The 17894-nt window shown below is 40.5% G+C and overlaps 4 protein-coding genes across 4 annotated transcripts; 2 read left to right on the top strand and 2 right to left on the bottom strand.

The window, feature by feature from the left end:
- Positions 1-509: 509 nt before the first annotated feature.
- LOC115590783 (uncharacterized) lies at positions 510-2529 on the top strand. Its single transcript, XM_030432191.1, has 7 exons — positions 510-668; positions 833-978; positions 1123-1184; positions 1568-1606; positions 1755-1862; positions 2076-2174; positions 2296-2529. Exons 1-7 carry the CDS (start codon positions 555-557, stop codon positions 2472-2474), a joined length of 747 nt encoding a protein of 248 aa, XP_030288051.1. The 5' UTR covers positions 510-554; the 3' UTR covers positions 2475-2529.
- A 1728-nt stretch (positions 2530-4257) lies between these two features.
- Positions 4258-11052, bottom strand: chic2 (cysteine-rich hydrophobic domain 2). Its single transcript, XM_030418479.1, has 6 exons — positions 10719-11052; positions 9793-9847; positions 9050-9205; positions 8888-8944; positions 8746-8805; positions 4258-7797 (listed from the first exon to the last, which is right to left on the bottom strand). The coding sequence occupies exons 1-6, from the start codon at positions 10850-10852 to the stop codon at positions 7747-7749; spliced, it is 513 nt and encodes a 170-aa protein (XP_030274339.1). The 5' UTR covers positions 10853-11052; the 3' UTR covers positions 4258-7746.
- Positions 11053-11725: 673 nt separating this feature from the next.
- rhbdd2 (rhomboid domain containing 2) lies at positions 11726-13336 on the top strand. The gene has a single exon (XM_030418463.1). The coding sequence runs from the start codon at positions 12043-12045 to the stop codon at positions 13027-13029; it is 987 nt and encodes a 328-aa protein (XP_030274323.1). The 5' UTR covers positions 11726-12042; the 3' UTR covers positions 13030-13336.
- A 730-nt stretch (positions 13337-14066) lies between these two features.
- LOC115582479 (OCIA domain-containing protein 1) lies at positions 14067-16892 on the bottom strand. Its single transcript, XM_030418476.1, has 8 exons — positions 16684-16892; positions 16414-16492; positions 16264-16317; positions 16113-16160; positions 15044-15173; positions 14793-14938; positions 14404-14565; positions 14067-14275 (listed from the first exon to the last, which is right to left on the bottom strand). The coding sequence occupies exons 1-8, from the start codon at positions 16735-16737 to the stop codon at positions 14241-14243; spliced, it is 708 nt and encodes a 235-aa protein (XP_030274336.1). The 5' UTR covers positions 16738-16892; the 3' UTR covers positions 14067-14240.
- Positions 16893-17894: the final 1002 nt, after the last annotated feature.

Consider the following 17894-nt stretch of genomic DNA (forward strand, 5'->3'; position numbering starts at 1 on the left):
TAGTGCAGCTTTAAAACCAGACTTTACAAGTGTTCAATATTGAAACAGTTCACGATTCAAGATCAAATGAATAGAATAAAACAAATGAACAGAATGACAAAATTCATACTCATAAATTAGTAAAAAACAAGTTTACAGAGAGCTGTGTGAACTGCACCGACTGCCCACCTCATCGTTTCACCCACAGTGTTTGCATACTGAAGCGCCTGGGTCAGAATCAGAATCAGTATCAGTAAAACTTGTTTGCCACAGCAGAATATTACAAAAAACAATAACAATAGTAAAACAAATAAATAACAGAATTAAAAAGGTTAGAAATAGAATAGACTTCTATAAACATATAATCATGATATTGTACAAAATTCAACAGCTGAAAATTAATTATTCAACAGCTTGATAAAAGCCAATAAACTTTACTCTTTATCAACCTTGAGACCAGATTACAACACACACGTAAACAACTCTGGACTCTGTCATTTCATGTGGGATGAGCCTCTGAGTTTATATGCACCAGTGTTCAGCTTGAAGCGAACACAATCATCAGGCGAGCCACGATGAGGTTTATCTGCGTTGCTGTGGCCGTGCTCGGCCTTCTGTCCGTGGGACAGTCAGCTCCTGTGACCAGCTGTGAGAGTCTGACACAAACTCTTGACGTCACAAAGGAGCAGGTAAGACACTCGCATCTCACTTGCCACCCATCTCTCACAATCTCTCATTCTTCTGTTTGATGAGCTTCAAACTATAATTTCCTTCATCTTTATTGAAACATAACGTTATCTAATGTGTCCATTTGTCATTGTATGCTGCTGACAGAGAACATCTAATGTTTCAGGTGCTGGGCAAGTGGATTGTAGTGGCCGAAAGCACGGGCATCCAAAAAGTTGAAGCTTTGAAAAGGGAGTTTCTGGAAAGCTACTGGTTGAAAGTCACTGCTATTGAGGATAGTGATGCTATCGCTGTCATCACTTCAGTAAAAGTGTAAATTCAAATATGAGTTTTTTGTTGTTGTTTTTTAAATTGAGTCAAGTCCAATAATCAAGACCACCATGATTCAGATCCAATCTCTTTTTCCTTTCTGGGTTTTGGTTCGTAACTTCACACGTTTGTTTCTACCTGTGAAAGGTTTGGCATTTGTTTCACGGCTGCCCTTAAGATGACCTTGGAAAATGGCACTTTCCAAATAGGTGAGTGGGCTAGTTTATTGGTATTTAGAAATTGTGCTGTGCAAATATATGAAACCTTGTGACGAGCAAAAATACTCTTTGTAAAGAGTTCTTATTCAACTTAGCGTTTTACCTCAACGTTAAAAACTATTTATGCTGTCACCTAAACGGGCCAAAAATGCAGATTTTTCAATCTTGAATAGTTTTTTGTCATGGAGAGAGCAGTAGGAGAAAAAGATTCCCTGATCTTTGAGGTACGCCGGGAAGATCTCAATCCTGGAATTGAGCAACGTGATGAACTAATAATATCAGCATATTGTAGGTTTGAAGAGAGGAGGTTGAAGTGTTTTGACAAATCACTGAAGTCTATAAATCTAACGTCAATTCTGACTTCTTTGCCACAGTCCTACCTAATGTGACACAGAGACACACTCACCCATCAGGTGAGCAGGTTAAAATGCTAATGAAAGATACTGTGCAAATATTTGGTGACATAGCAGCACTAAGACATTTCAAGTGTGTGTGTGCGTGTGTGCGTGTGTGCGTGCGTGTGCATGTGCGTGTGTGTGTGTGCGTGTGTGTGTTCTCCAGGGTCTGTACCCACAATGAACTTCCTGAAAACTGGCTGTTCGGACTGTCTGCTGTTTCGAACAAAACAGCTCATGTTTGGACGTGAACTCAGTGGTCTTCAGTTGCTGAGTAAGAAACTACTACTACTACTACTAAGAATAATAATAACATCCAAGATACAGGAATAAAACAGGACATTTATACTGGCTTTAAAAAGTTAGAGATCAATTTAGTCACAGCGTAGATGCTGCTTTACATCACTTATCTTAAGCATTCATTATTAACTGTTTATACACATGTGCAAATCATTCTTCAGATCCTCCTCTTTGTCTTGTCCTACAGGTAAGAGACGGTCTGTGACTGCTGATGAGCTGGGGGACTTAAAGAAGCAGGCAGAATGTCTTAAGCTACTACAGCCTTTTAGGTTTAACTCAGAAGCAGGTATAACTACATCACATGGCTCCATTGTTTTCTACTGTAAAACAATGCAGTTGTTGCAGCTATTTTGTATTCTGTAACCTCGTCTCTAAAATAAAAATGAATTCATGCTTTCGTTTTACAGATCTTTGCACAGAGCCTCCCTCTCAAGACATGGAGAATTTAGATCTGCCACGTGTGTACCTCGATGGAGAGTATTTGGATTTTGGAAACTTCACAAGCGTAAATGAGATCATGACCAGGAATAAAGGAGTACAGAATTTCCTCGCTATGATCCCCAAACTACAATCAAGACTGAGCTAAGTGTACACAGTCTGTGTCTGAGAGATATCTGTCAATAAAACAGATACTAAATGAATCTGATGTGTGACTTTTAAGTTTCAGTTAGTAGAAACACCCCCCCCCAAAAAAAAAATTCCAATAAACAAAACACGCTTTAACACGGAGCATCTCCTGGACATTAAACGTAAACATGAGTAAATACAGAATCAATCATTCTTGCCAATGGTCTAGTTAGCTCATTTACCAGTACCAAGTTGGGGCGGCTGTAGCTCAGCAGGTAGAGCAGGTTGACTAGTGATCGGAAGGTCGTTGGTTCGTATCCCAGCTCCCCTGGGGCGGATCTGAGGTGCATGTTGAAGTATCCTTGAGCAAGATACTGAACCCCCAAATTGCTCCTGGGCAGTTGGGACCTTGCATGGCGGCCATCAATGAGCTGGCAACTCGCCAAGATAATCAATACAGATTGGCTCCAGTAACCCCCGCGACCCCTTGAAAAAGGGGGGATGAAGCAGTTAAATCCCCACAACTCTCACGGATAACTGGTAGATAATGAGATGAGACCAGTACCAAGTTTGTAGCTCTGTTGGAGTTGTTGAGGCAGGAAATAGCACGTCATGATTATTAAGACTATGTGCACAGTCACTATATGGTATAAAATGAGGACCAGTGGATTTTCATTGTATTTAATGCTTCATAGACACAGGGCTCTAGCAACATAACTGAACACATCTGAAAATAAATGTATGTATGTTGTAATAATGATGTTATTTGAACAAAGTCCCATCACACACCATCTGGGAACATCTGGGCTAAACTACACCTGCAAAAAACAGTGGAGTGGTTTCGCAGGTTCCTTTAAGTCCTCTCAGACGCCTGTCTGAGAGCAGACAAAAGTAGAATCAAGTGCATCAAAAGCAACTCAGTTTGCCTTTTTGATTTCTTTGTTCGAAGTAGAACCACATATTTGAAAACCTGTTAGCTACCTGTTGGACATCAGCTAACATTGGCATTCAACCACTTATGTCATCTGGGGGCAAATGGCGGACTTGTGTTCAATCCATAGAATAAAACTATAATTATTTGATTGAACACAGGTTCAAAGGAGCATTTAGAAACAATTAGTAGACAATTACGATTAACAATTATAACAATCATAAAGCTGATAGCTGAAGTTGGTTGCGAGTGAGACATCTCACGTCTCTGCTCATCTCTGTTGAGAGTTGCACATGAGCAGTACCAATGACATTACTTTTTAAATATATTTTTACTTCAGACTCTTTCAAACTCAGGACTGCATGACAAAAGTTTATAACAACAACAACAACAACAACGCATGAAGTACAATAAACACTTGGTGCCTGAAGTATATTTGGATGCTCACAATAACTTGTAACACAGTATTTCTACACTATGGTGTTTTGCTACTTTTATTTATGTACAAGAGCTGAGTACTTCATCTACCATAACTGCTAAAGTGCTAGTCTATAGCTTTGTCTCCTTGTAATCCCATGATGCGAGGCCAGTCCTGGCACTTGAATGCTCCGGAGGGGCGTGTCTTTGTGAGAACGTAGGTGGGTTCAATTATAGCGCTTCACACCCAGAGGTTTCTGAAGAGCCAGAATGAAGCTGAAGAGGGTGGTGCTGACTGACGCCATCTTGGCAGTAACTGATGCAGTAACTTGATGATACCCCTGACATTTCAGCTTTTACTTCACTAAGCGCTTCTAGATATCCTGTGACCTCAAAGGACTGACAATCGTCATTGGACTTCACGTCTATGGACAGAAATAAAAACGACAGTGACTTACAGAGGAGGATGCCCATAGCCTTGTTTATTGGTAGTTTATTACTGTACATACACCTGCTCATGAGTCATATGTACATATATCTTTCTCTCCCTCAAACACACATACACACACACACACACAAAACACTCCAGATTATATAAAAAGGACTTGTTTTCTGTGCAGGGTCCAATCACAGTCTGAGATCTACGAAGAGCATCTGCATCACCGTGCACATACTCGCGCGCACACACACACACACCACAAATATCTGCATATGGCCGTACGCCTCGATTTACACAGAACAGACCACAATCAAAATATATAGAAAAATTACTGATGAACCGATAGGCAACCCAGTGGTAATCAAGTGGATTTGGGTGTTTTAACATATAAACCAACTCATCGGAGCTTTGTGGGTCTGTGGAATATGTGCGTCCTTTACTATCCAAGTAGGAAGACCTCAGAAAGGTCAGTTGAATTTTTCTTAGGGACATTTGTCAATTTCAAAGCAAAACTCCAAATGCATCCTTTTACAGTTATTCAAGTAATGTGTCAACTGTATGGTATGCTTGACCCCCCTGGTGGAACATACCTGACGCTGAATTTGTTGATGCTACATTTTGTTGTTGATCTAGTATAATCCCCTGAGTGTGAGCCATACAATCACCAAGAGCTGAGTGACCTCAAACCAAGAGGATCTGTTCTCTCTCAGTCTCAGTATCTGGATGTTTTCAAGATGTGAGCTGAGAGGGAAAAACTGAATCTATGCCAAATTCAAAAAAGATCTTCTTAGTCTGTTCTGCCTGTTCTTCTACTTGCTAGTAAATGACCATGTGTTTAATTAAACAGAGATGTGCTTTGTGATGTGATTTATAACATGTAGAGTTAAAAAAAAATAGTCATGGGCCCTCATCAAGAAGCAGGATTGTTAGCTGGCTTGATAACTGATCTAAACTGAACCTTCGTTTAAACTTGCATTAATTTACATGTTATCACCTTAAAGCTGCAGTAAGTGATATATTCCCATTAAAATAATTGTAAAATAGCTCTATATTCTGACACTAATCACTGTTATAGTGTGTTTGGTCAGTAACCCGCATTTCTCCTCCCCCTGCTCAAGCAGTGAAACAGGAAAGATTTTTTTCCATCTCCCCTCTCACTTTATCCAATCAGGACAGAGAACTCCATAGGATCCTCCTGTTTGCTGCTATGTCGTTGTGCCTTCATGTGGGGACGCAGAGCAGAGGGAGGGGATTGCTAAGTGCAAAATGGACAGGAAGTAAGCTAAAATGACGACGACCCTTGCAGCAGCTTTAAGTTGATAATGGCAAACTTGGTAGCAAACAGTTGCCCACTCACACACACACACAGTAGACACAGAGCAACCCTATTGTTCATTTGGAGTTATGTTTTTGGCCCCCCCCCCCCCCCCCCAATTAATGCAAATCCAGATTTAAAAGCTACAGGCAACAGAACCAAAACAATGTGCTGAAAGACACTAAAATGGTTAGAACTGCATGGCTGCGTCATCATTTTCCCCTTTGACATTATAACGAATTGTTTTTTAATTGTTCATATAAAAATACTAATTAGTGCAGCTTTAACGGTGCATTATGTAAGAATTGGGGTTTAAAAACATTTTTAAAAATGTACGGCTGTATGTAAAATTATCAACAGAATGTAAAGAAATAACAGTTCTGGCATTATGTCAAAGAGAGAGATATCTATTTAAGGTAGCATGCTAACCAGCTAGCTCAAACCTGTCCTGCCTTGTATTACCACCGCAACCTCCCAGTCTGGACAGCTAACTGCATGGCTTACTGAGGTAACTAGTTACCGGTTACTCTACTGATATGCTGTTTGGAGTGACCCTTCTTCGACATGTGGCCAATTCTTACATATTGCACCTTTAAGTCCACATTTCAGCATTTTTTTACTCAGCACAGGTATCAAGCTAACCCCTGTAATCCTGCTTCATGATACAGAACCCCAGTATCAGCTAACGGCTACCTAATAAAGAAGACTCTCTGTCACCCCAGAGCTATGAATGCAAAGAGTCAGATTATAGTGAAAACAGAGGAACCCTCTCATAAGAGCCACATCCTTAACTTGAACAGCCAATGTCAGCAGATAAGGAAGAGGGGCCATGTGACGGTATGAAGGACACAGCCATTGTGTGCTTTAGTGTTGACACATGACCACAAAGACAAAAAACACTAAATAACCATGGCATACCTTTGCAAAAAAAAACTAACAACAACTGAGGCCTATTCCATGAATGCGCATATTACATGTGCACTCTTGCTTTTATAAATAACTACAGCAAAAGTAACAAAGATTGGTAATGGCAAAATGAAAAAGCATCAAACAAAAGAACCCTGCTTTACAGAGTAAAGAGTATCTCTTCATGTCTGATTTGTCTCTTTTTTGCTTGGTTTTCTCTCTCAGACACACTCACACACAAAACAGTGAACAGCTCTACCAGCCTCTCTTTCACCAAAACAGTTAACAAAACGTGTGATATCTTCTTAAAAAAAAAAAAAAAAAGTGAGAGAAAAGGTTTTTTTCTCTTCATTACTAGTGGCCAGGTTACTTGTTCCACTGCAACTCAGCTGCAGTTGCTCAGCAAGAAGCCCATCCCCTGGACAGGCAACGTTGAAAACAAATTGTTCCAGGTAAACTGTGGCGTTAAGACCCATTCATACTATGGAGAGTACAGTCTCGAGTGTGTGATTGTCACTGGGTTAGGGTGCTGCACAGTAAAGTGTGCAGAGATATGAAAGGAGGCGAGGGGTTAAGGGGGCCTTGTAGTTGAAAAGAAGAGTGATATTATTGAGTTCCGTTGTTCTGGCTACTGGCCACAACATGTTCCTGTAAGACTTGTCTGCCCGCTGTGGGCTTGATTTGGATGAAGGTTCCTTTGGAGTTCCATGTTATGGTGTCTCATCGGTTTCCCGTAACGACCTAGAGCACCAAACCAACTGTTGCAAAAGCACTGGGGTGTATTTTATTATTTTTTTGCAGTTGAAGTTGGTGGCGTGATGGAAGGTAACGTGTGAAAGTGTTTTTTAAATTTTTATCATGGTCTGACTGTGCCATGTGCTTCGGTTAGGGAACATACAAGTGACAAAATTCCAGTTGTAGCTCACAGAATTCAATTTGAGAGTCCAGTCTCCAGCTCTAGGTCCAAAATCCATAATGCTGCAAATGGCTGGTTCTCCCCTGACATCCCACAGGCTGGTGCTGCCGGTTAGCGTGGCTTGACAGTGTGCCACATCGCCCGGAAAGTCGTGGTTCAATGGTGAATTCACTCCAAAATCATGTGAGTGTCTATTTGCTGGATTTGTAAACAAGGGTGTAAAGAACGTATGTGTTGGAGAGCGTGGGAGGATCAATGCTACCCTGTAAACAAAAATATTGGGAGTATTTGGGGAAGGGTAGTTTATTCAGGAGCTTGACAGCCATTGTGGTGCAGCAGTGGAGGTTTAAGCTCAGCCGCAGTCAGGCTAGTCCGGTCTGAAGATGGGGATCTTAGGTAAGAACTCTATTAGGATTACCTGCAGGGCATAAGAGAAAAGACTGTTACTGACAGACAACAGAGATTTTTCCAGTAGCAGAGATGTTGCTGCAGTGCTTCTACCAAAGTAGTAAATACTTTAAAATCTCATGTCGCACTGGGCCAAGGGGTGAAAGTAACTCATGACAACTACTCACATTACTGTAATTAAGTCATTTCTTGAGGTACTTGCACTGACTGAGTACAAAGTACAGTTTAAACTAATGTTCTTTGTGCCTGCTATGGATTATGCAAATGTATCGCACAATCACCTTGAAGAAACGTAAAAGTTTTCTCTGGGTTTGCAAGTACACACCTTAAAGAATATAAGGGCCAATTGTTTCTGGATGTTTTGATTCAGAAATGTAACATATTATATCATCAAGTTGTTTGAAAAAATAAAAAAAATCTTCATTCACTTGGTGCTCTCCATGTGATCTGATCAAGCAGTATATTCAAATTGAGGATTTTGTTCAAGGATTTTTGATTTATTTTAGGGTGATGGTATCATAAAATATGATGAGAGACATTTAAAGCTTTACTGGAAAAAACCTCAATAGAGGCTGTGAATATGAGTAGAGTAGTAGAAAAGACAGTTAACCATTAAGGCCATTTTCAAACAAACACTAACACTTCCTCATTCATTCTTAATGAGACGACTACATTGACTCTGCAGGAGTTCTGACGCAGAGGCCTCTGTCAGTGGACTACATTCAAACACAAGTTTAATTGTAGATTCCCAAATTGTGTTGGCTATTCTACTGTTAACCTTTCAAATGTTGCTACAGAAGATTACATGATAGTAGCCATGATGTATTTCAAATCGTTCTTCACAGTATTATGACACGCCGTGTAGGGTTATTGATCTCCGATAAGCCTTTAAAGGCGCTGATCAACTACTCAAACTAGCCTGCCTGTGTTTTATCATTACTCGACAAAAGATACTTACATATTCCATCATATTGTTGGTTTCACACTTCCTTTTGCTTAGTCTCCAATGCAAACACAACTGCAAACAGAGTGCAATAGAGATCAGACATTTTTACAGCATGTCTCAGATTCACTATTAATACACACATATTACTGCTCACCTTGTGGTAAAGTCTGCTGTTTTCCCACTCCAGAAGTTTCTCTATTGATCTTCTTGTCTGTAATGCAACATCGACATTGGTATAAGTTCTTTCCCCCACTCCCATAAAAAAATCAGCACATTTTTACTGAGGTTGCAAATGCAACCTTGATGAGTGTCTCACCCTCTTGCTGAGGCAGATGACAGGCCACAAACTGAAGCCCAGTGTGCAGCAGCAGCAGAGGCAGCCACACAGGAGCCACCGCACATTCACTGGCAGCGTCTTTCTCAGGCAGCTGTTTACTCTGTTGATACTAGCTTTGAATTCCTCTGGTGCCACCTGAGGGTGGTGCACACACGAGGTTAATTTAATGCAGAAATGTCTGATTGTTCTCAGATGGCAGGTTAGAATGCTTTAATAGTGTTCACACCAATATATCTGTGCCACAGAAATGTTATCTGTAGGGGTGTCACAATTCTACAAATCCACGATTCGATTTGACTTTCAATTTTAAGGTCCCTGAGTAAACCATCTTCCCAAGTAAATCAATAAAGGATCTTTGGCACCGTTATCAGTTATGTTCAGTTCAGTTCATCCCTCAGGGTCAAAGTCTCATCTCAGAGAAATCGATAAAGGATCTTCAGAACATCTGACCTCCAAGGAGACCAAATTAAAAGTCAATTTTGGTCATTTTTTTTTAAATTTCAAATTGAAATTGTGCCTCCTCTAGTAATCTTCGATGGGATTAGTGATTACTTGAACGACAGCATCAAGACAACATACTGCACCGCAAAATGTTTCAACATTAATATAATTACATGTAGGCTGGTGGTTAGAATGTAATGTAAATCTTGTAGTGACACAACTGCGAGATGTCATTTCGTCATAGTCAATATGCGTAAATGTAAAACATCAAAAACACTCACCTTTCCCGTAAGTGCTGATGGAAATTCTGACTCGAATTTGTTACTTAGCCCAAACCTGTGGGGGTGACGGAAAAAAAAAGTAGACATTTACACATAAGCAGACATGCACTTCATATGAATAATTATCAAGTTTAAATTTATATTAACTTAACAGATTGGAGGCAATCTGTGATGTTATATAATATATTTCAGAGATGTCAAAGATGATAGATAATTGTGTTTAACACCAAAAATGTCCATGTACTTTTTTCATGCTTAAGGCCAAATGTGTGTAACATCCCAGTACTATTAGGTGTGAGGAAAAAGTGGTGATGGGGATCAATGTAATTAACCTTACACTGTAAATGTTAGGGATTTATATCAGAAATACTTTTAACACAAAACTACAATAAAATGCTGCTGGTGTTCTGCAGCTTACACCCTACTGGACACATCATCCAGTGACTTCAGTTCCCACTGATACAACAACTTTATGTCATGTTTGCTGGACACTGCTTGCCTGACAGTGGCATTACTGAGGTTACAACTTATTCGCACGCAATCATGTTCAGCCGGATCTGATCTAATCAAGGACAGTCTGATAAAATCTTGATAAAATTCCGGCATCCTGGAAACAAATTCGGGAACAGGCTGTCTTGTAAATAGTCAACACAGTGGCGTGACACATACTGTAGTAAATACAGAGAAAGTACATATTTATTAGGTCATATAACCTTTAGCTAAATCGAAAGTTAAGTCTCATCAGCCACTCCTCGCCTGTTCATAGTTAGCCCGTTGCTAACTTAGTAGCTAGCTGGCTACGCTAGGTCCCCAGCGGGGGCTAGCTTAGCTAGCAGCCAGTTCTCCACGAAGACCGCCGCTGCTAATCGTGTCACGGGGACGGTCACCTCCTCTCTCGGTGCCCGTAACCGTCGCTAGTTGCTTACACAGTGACGTGGCCGGACCCTCGCACCACCACAGGGTCCGGAGCGTACTTGAGGAGCTGCTCCTCCGCGGCCCTGTCCTCGTCCTCCTCTTCCTCCTCCTCCTCTTCGTAGATCTCATCAAAGTCCTCCATCATCGCACGACTCGGCCTCGCGCTTCCCGGGAGAGACACCGGGAGAGACACGATGCCGACTAACAGAGAAACCTCAGCGAGTAAAGAGTGCAGAGAGAACCGTGAAGACAGCCACGGAAATATCAGCCCGTCCCGGAGACGATCCAGTTCACATCGTTCAGCAAGCTCCGAAACAAAACATCAACATCCGCCGCAGTAACCATACGACACCGGAAGGGGGACAGACGTGCTTACGTCTGATTTTTTTTGTTTTTTACATTATACAATTTACATTTTACAGAGAACTGTTTATTAACATCCACAAATTGTCAAGTTATTTACAACTAACTTGGAAATGGTGTTGTTATTTTCTATTACAACAAGTAGACCAATGTCAATATATATGTATGTATATTTTATTTTGTAGGCACATTCCCTTAATCGTTTTCCCCTTTTATTGCTTTTCTAAATGGAATCACCAAAATATACAAAACCTCAAATTGTACTTTAGTAAAGTACATGTAAATGTAAATTACTTCCTACTAGAGTCCTAAAGCGATCTCTCTGTAGGACTCTACTTCCTACATGCATGAAGCCCTGCATCTGCAGTGATTGGACTAAAGAAGAAGAAGAAGAAGAAGAAGAAGAAGAAGAAGAAGAAGAAGAAGAAGATCGTTAAACCGGAAGTTGAGTTATTTTTTCTTCACATTACAACATGGACGTTGGCAAGAAGTTACATTTAGCCTTCCTCTGAATCCTACAAACAGAATATATATGAGTAGTAATGTCCTCATTCGTATATAAATTACAACGTGCAATTTGCCACACAGTTAAAGATCATTTCAGCACAGAATATACCACTGGGTTATGATACATGTCTTATTTTGAAGGGTTTGACCAGAAGTTGTCGTTCAGGCTCAAGCTAGCCCGATTTTACATGAAACGACTTCTAGGAGATGCAATTTTATAGTGGTCGTGCGAGTATCCTGGTCAGTTTTCTTTCTCGGTGACTGAAAACCTTGTATTTATCCAAGTTATCCAAGTTCTGCATGAACCCGAGAGGTTCACATTTGACGCATAATTTGTCTGTACACAACAGAGAGTAACTTACTTCCTGTTAAGGAAGTGTGAAGACAACTGAACCACAGTGGATTTTCACAAAATGTGGTAACCTGTTTACTTTGGCTTATCTGTGGAAGACGTAACTTTGCAATATGACACAAAGTGAGCACTTTAAAATCATCTTTCAGGTGTTTAAAGAATTGGCTCCTGCCCCCACGAGCGGTATTGTAATCGTGACACTTTCATCGTGTGTTTTGTTTGGCATCCAGACGTATTTCAACTTCACCCAGGGTATCTTCAGCGTTGGCGCCACTGTTTTTCAAAATGGACACCTCCACAGACTTCTGACGTACCCTTTTTACCACAAAGACTTGGCTCAGCTTCTCCTGAGCATCACAACCCTGGTGTTTCTCGGTGGCAGCTTGGAGAAAGGTTTCGGTACTGTCCGCTTCCTGTTCTTATTCCTGCTGCTGTCGACCACCACAGGCTTGTTTTACAGCTTCGTGGATCTCATGCAGAGTGACAGCGACCAGAGTCACGTCGAGGGGCTGCTTCCTGTGGCCCTGGCATGTGTGGCTGTAACTACCATGCACACGAAAATGACTAGAGGGTTCCTGTGTGGAGTCAGCTTCCCCACCATGGCTCTCCCCTGGGTCTTGCTCCTTATCACCACCGCCCTCACCCCTCACAGTGTGCTCCCCTGCAACATCATTGGCATCCTGGTTGGGTGGGTGTATGGGAAAGGAAGACTCTCTCTCGTGGACCTGACCGAGGCCAGGGCTGGTGTTCTTGAGAAGATGATGCCTTTCAGGTTGTTGAGGAGCATCAGTGGCGTCATGTTTGTACCTGCTTCCACAGAAGAGCGGAGGAAGACCCTCCTTCCACAAATCAATCCAACGCCAGGGTCCTACCCGGTCCAGGCTTACGCTCCATTGTCCAGCATAAACACTGCTGATCCCACTGCCAAGTTTTATGAAGGCTGGCAGAATTCCACCAACACTCCTCTGTCCACTTCAACGCCGCCTCTCATTCCTCATGGACATGGCCCAGCACAAAGCTTTGGACTAAGTCATGGACACAGTTCAGAGCCGAGTTCTGGACACAGCTGCAACCACAGCCATAGTCACAGTCAACCATAGCTGTGGTTATTAATTTGACCGCTGAACATCATTCCATAAAAGGCTTCTTTATCAGTGTAAAACACTGCAGCAACTCTTGAGGATGGATTGTGTCACATACAATGTAAAGAGCTCGGACACATTGTAATGATGATCTTACAGTCGGCTTCTTGAAGTATTTGTGACGTGTCTGCCAGCCTGTATAACAACCTGTATAAGGACATGATTTTTCTTTTTTTTTTTATGTTTATGCTGGTTGACTTTTGTACATAAACTTAAATGTACTCTTTTTGTACCATTTCCCTAGAAATAAATGTTTACAAACAAAGTCTTCAGACAAAAAAATCATTTACACATGTAGGGCTGTATGCACATCCTGTGCTATATTAGAAGTGAACTTTCATAGCAAGAAATTGATCAAATGCAATGATGCATTAAAGCTCCTGAAACTTAATTGATAACCTGATGTCATAGTCAAGTGATCAAACAAAGACAAGAACACAGTGCAACCTTCAATCAAAAGCAATACATATAATAATTGCATAATAATAATAATCAGGATCACAAAAATTATTCTTACAAAGTATTTAAATATATTTAAAGATCCCGTTCAGACACGAATTAAGACACAGAAAACCAGAATCTTAATGTAAAAATCATTTAAAAAAATAAAGGAAAATATTTCTGCTGCTTTACTGAACTCCATTAATGTTTTGGCACATTTCATAATTTTTTACCATTCAAACATTCAGTTATGTTCTTTTGAGTTTTTTAAACTATTAATCTAGTTGGTTCACATGCCCCGAAAACCTAAGCCTATGTTTGAGACTAACTTTCTCTTCCACAACAACCATAATGACACCGTTGATACTTAGTTGTAGTTACATCATGGAGTCATTAGTGAATACCCATGTTTTGAAACCAGAGTGAATAGACTATATTGTGTGCATTCAAGGTCTGCTGTAATAGCAGTCAAATGTTGCTTCAATATTATTATTCCTTTGTAAATTAAAATTTGTGTCGGTACAAAATTGAAAAAAAGCACATTGAAATCAGTGTCAAAGAAAGCACAGAGAGACAGATTTAATCATCATGAAGTTTGGTTTAACTGACTCACAACAAAGACATACTTATTGACCAGAAACACATTCACACAGGAGCACTATAGTCACTGAGCTGCCTCCTGCACCACAGTGTTATTGATGTCTTACATCTTGATTTCAAATAGGGACTCATTCCTCCCAGGTGTCTCCATAAATGTTCTTCACTGCAACATAAAGGGAGAAAGAGTTAGTCAGTCTTTTACAGATTCAAATAAAGACAACAAATGTACCTGAAAACCTCAACTGTTCCCAACCCCACAAGTTTTTAACACATCCGGCAGTAGCAGCTCACTCTCTTTCTTGGATCTTGTCGGCTCCTTCTCTGGTGATGGTTTGAGAAGTGTCTCAGACTTGTGTGTTAGCGTGACCTCGTAGTTCTCCCTGTTCTTCATCCGCAGATCCTCATAGAGGATGGCCTTCCTCCTGGGCTCATCCTCGTCAAAATGTGACTCGACTGAAGCCGAGGAATGGACAAGGAATGGGACAAAGACAGTTAAAAAAGTTAGACAGAAAAGTTACTTTGTGACATAGGGTAGCAGTTTTATTTTGAAGCATGTTTCAATCAAGGTGCTGTACACAGAAGTTAAAACAACTTAGCAGTTGTGAGAAGCACATATCATAATAGCACTAGAAAGACTTAGTTCTGGCATAATGCCTCCATTGATTTTATCTACAACTTACCTGGTGCTCTGAAGTCATCTGATCTACCCATTTGCATGGGTGGCTCTGTGTTGTAGCCTCTCTGGCCAGGGGCTTCTGCAGGTTGGAACATGGGGTCAAATGATGGGGCGTCTGGGTCACTCATCTCTGACTGAGCACCTTTGGAACTGCGGAGTAGAGAAGAAAAACGGTCAAGGGGTGGTTGGTAGATAAAAACATAGAGTATCACAATCAGTTGTGTGTGTGTGTGTGTGTGTGTGTGTGATGCTCACAATTGTGGAGGCAGCCCTTCCCTCTGTCTGAGGGCCTCTCCCAGAGGGGAGTTCGACAACCTCTTGAACTTCTCCTGGCACTCCTTCATGTACGTCATTTTCCCAAACAGGTAGCCACAGAAGCCAGCAACTGAAGGGACAAATAAACTCTAAGAAATGATTACTAAGGCATGTGACACATTTTAAATATCAATATTTTTAATAAGAGACAGTTCGTCCAAAATAAAATAATTAAAAAAGTCCTCTTACCTGCAGGTATTAAGCCACATTGTTTTGGCGTGAGTTGCTGAGATTTAGAAATAGAACTACACCTGCCGACTATCGCCATGTACGGCGGAAGCATGCATCTTCTCATGGAGGTGAGGCCAGCTAACCAATCTAGCTAATGTTACGCCATTAATATTTACAACATGAGCTGTCACAAGCAGGTGCCTCTCAACCATGGGCAGATGCACATTTCCTTATGGGTGGTGACACAGCTGACAGGTGTTGTTCCACAGAAAGAAAATAATTCCTACATCAACTGCTTACAAGATCTGTTCTGTATTTCATGGAGTGCTATCTAGTTCCAATTGATTGGAGAGGAGGCAGACATCTCTACAGCCAATGTCTGTAAAGTTGTGCAACTCACCAAAGTTTAGATGGATAAAGAGCAATACAGGTAGGAATATATATATATATTTTGGATTTGGGGGTAAACTGTCCTTTTAATAATACCCCAGTACCAATTATGTGACATCATTTTGACCATGACCTTGACTGGCAAAAGTTCAGACATTTGCATCATTTCGTATAGTACCGTATCTTGCACACTAACGATAACATATACACTCAGCTGGACACTGATTAGGCACACCAAGTTAAAACTAATAGATCATATTTTTTGTTGAGACTGTTACAGATCTGTTGATTCAACTTGATCTTTTTTTAGAGAGACAGAGAGAGACAGTTGTGGCATTGTTGTACATTGATGCATTATAGTGTGAGGTGTCTGTAACTTCTAATCTCTACTCATTTGCTGTGAGGCTGCTGAGTGTGTCCTCTCTCAGCTTCACATCCATGAACTTACAGGCCAATTTGGGTAGAGATCCAAACCTCGGAGACGCAGACAGAACCCCTGCAAAATAAAACAGCACAAATTCAATTTTAATTTCAAGGTATGTCTACTTGATCCTTTTGCAGATATCATGCTTATTCCTCGATATTTATCTACATATTACCTCTGGAAACGAGGGCTTGGGTGACAACCATGCTGATCGTAGAGAAGGGCACCGCTGTAGAAGAGACCATGTTGATGACAGACATCTTCACACCTATTTGATTTGATTTGAACATGACATCATTAATCTATATGACGGACAGTAACTTACACCTGTACCAAAAGCTCTCGTTGTTGCACTCCTGGAACACTTTCTTCTCTTCCTCTGTGGGGATGTAGCCTACTCGAACCTGCAGGTTAACACACGTAACACCAGCATTACCCTTTACAAGAGGTTTTGGCAAGCCTGACAGACAAACTGATGAGATTTAAGCACCAGACAACACCTTTTACCGGTTACTACCTAGAGTTCAGCCAAGTTACCGCTAGCCAGCTAACACGTTAGCATCTTGTTTGATAAGGCGCGTGTATCGGTGGTTACCTGTCCTGCCACCTGCTGTGGATCTTCCGTTAAACCTGTGGTGGCGGATGACATGTTGACGGCAATAGCGGTGCTAATAAAAGCCTTCAAAGCATGTGAAATAACAGACTTGAAGCCACTCGGCGGTCCGACTTCGTCTCTGTTTGGTACAATGTCATTGCTCCAGCTAACCCTGACGTAACCCGGAAATAAACAATACGTTATTTCTACGTAAGCTAGAAAGATGTTCTTCTTCATCTTATTATTGCTCCAGTGAACAACCGGACACAATAACAGGGCCGAGACATTTTTTAGTCATACATGTCTGTTTTAGTGATGTTCAAATCCCGAAATATTACATTAGTTAGATCAGAGCTTTAAACTTAAGCTTTTATTTTGAAAATTCAAGACTCACGGTTTTATGATGTCGAACTACGCCCTCTAGTGGTTCTGTCAAATAATCCAGCATAATAACATCGGCTTTTTACTATATCAGATGGTAATACAGAGCAGTAGTACCGTATCTCACATTATATTACATTGCATTATATTACTTATACACTATATAATATCACTATATTATTGTTATATTGTTCTAATTGCATTTTCATGATGGATGTTATGTTGTGGTAGTATTCATTTCCAGTCTTATTACATATATATAAAAGTAATGTGTAGTTACTGTATAATGTGTGCGTATAACATAAACTTGATATATACTACACAACACTGTACGCTTTAATATATTCTTATTTCTACTGCTGTATTTATTCAGACTTATACTGAGATACTGTACCTTATTGAGGCCGATATGTAGTCCATCACCATTGGCTGGCCGAGTTGCAAAGCTAGACTTGTATGTAGTCTATGAAATTGTAATGCATATATTGTGCTTTATATAGCTTTTTATATTCATCACTCACTTTCTGTAATTAAATACCTCATTGCCTGCTTCTGTGCTGCTGTAACATATGAGGTTCACTTTATTTTTTGAAGTACATGCAGGAGGATTTGGCTTAAATGAAAAGAGTATGTAAAATAATTGTTCCAGCCATGTGATGGTCAGAAATAAAAGCTCTGGTTTTGTCCATATAGTATTGACTACAATATATCAGTGTTCGTAAAGTAAAAAAAAAAAAAAGAAGAGTAAGTTGGTTGTTTGTGTCTGCATGATATCAAGAAGATACCAAAAGAGCAAAATAGTACAATGTTGTAATGGCACATAATGATGC

The sequence above is a fragment of the Sparus aurata genome, chromosome 1 (genome assembly GCF_900880675.1).
Source record: "Sparus aurata chromosome 1, fSpaAur1.1, whole genome shotgun sequence".
NCBI classification, from domain to species: domain Eukaryota; kingdom Metazoa; phylum Chordata; class Actinopteri; order Spariformes; family Sparidae; genus Sparus; species Sparus aurata.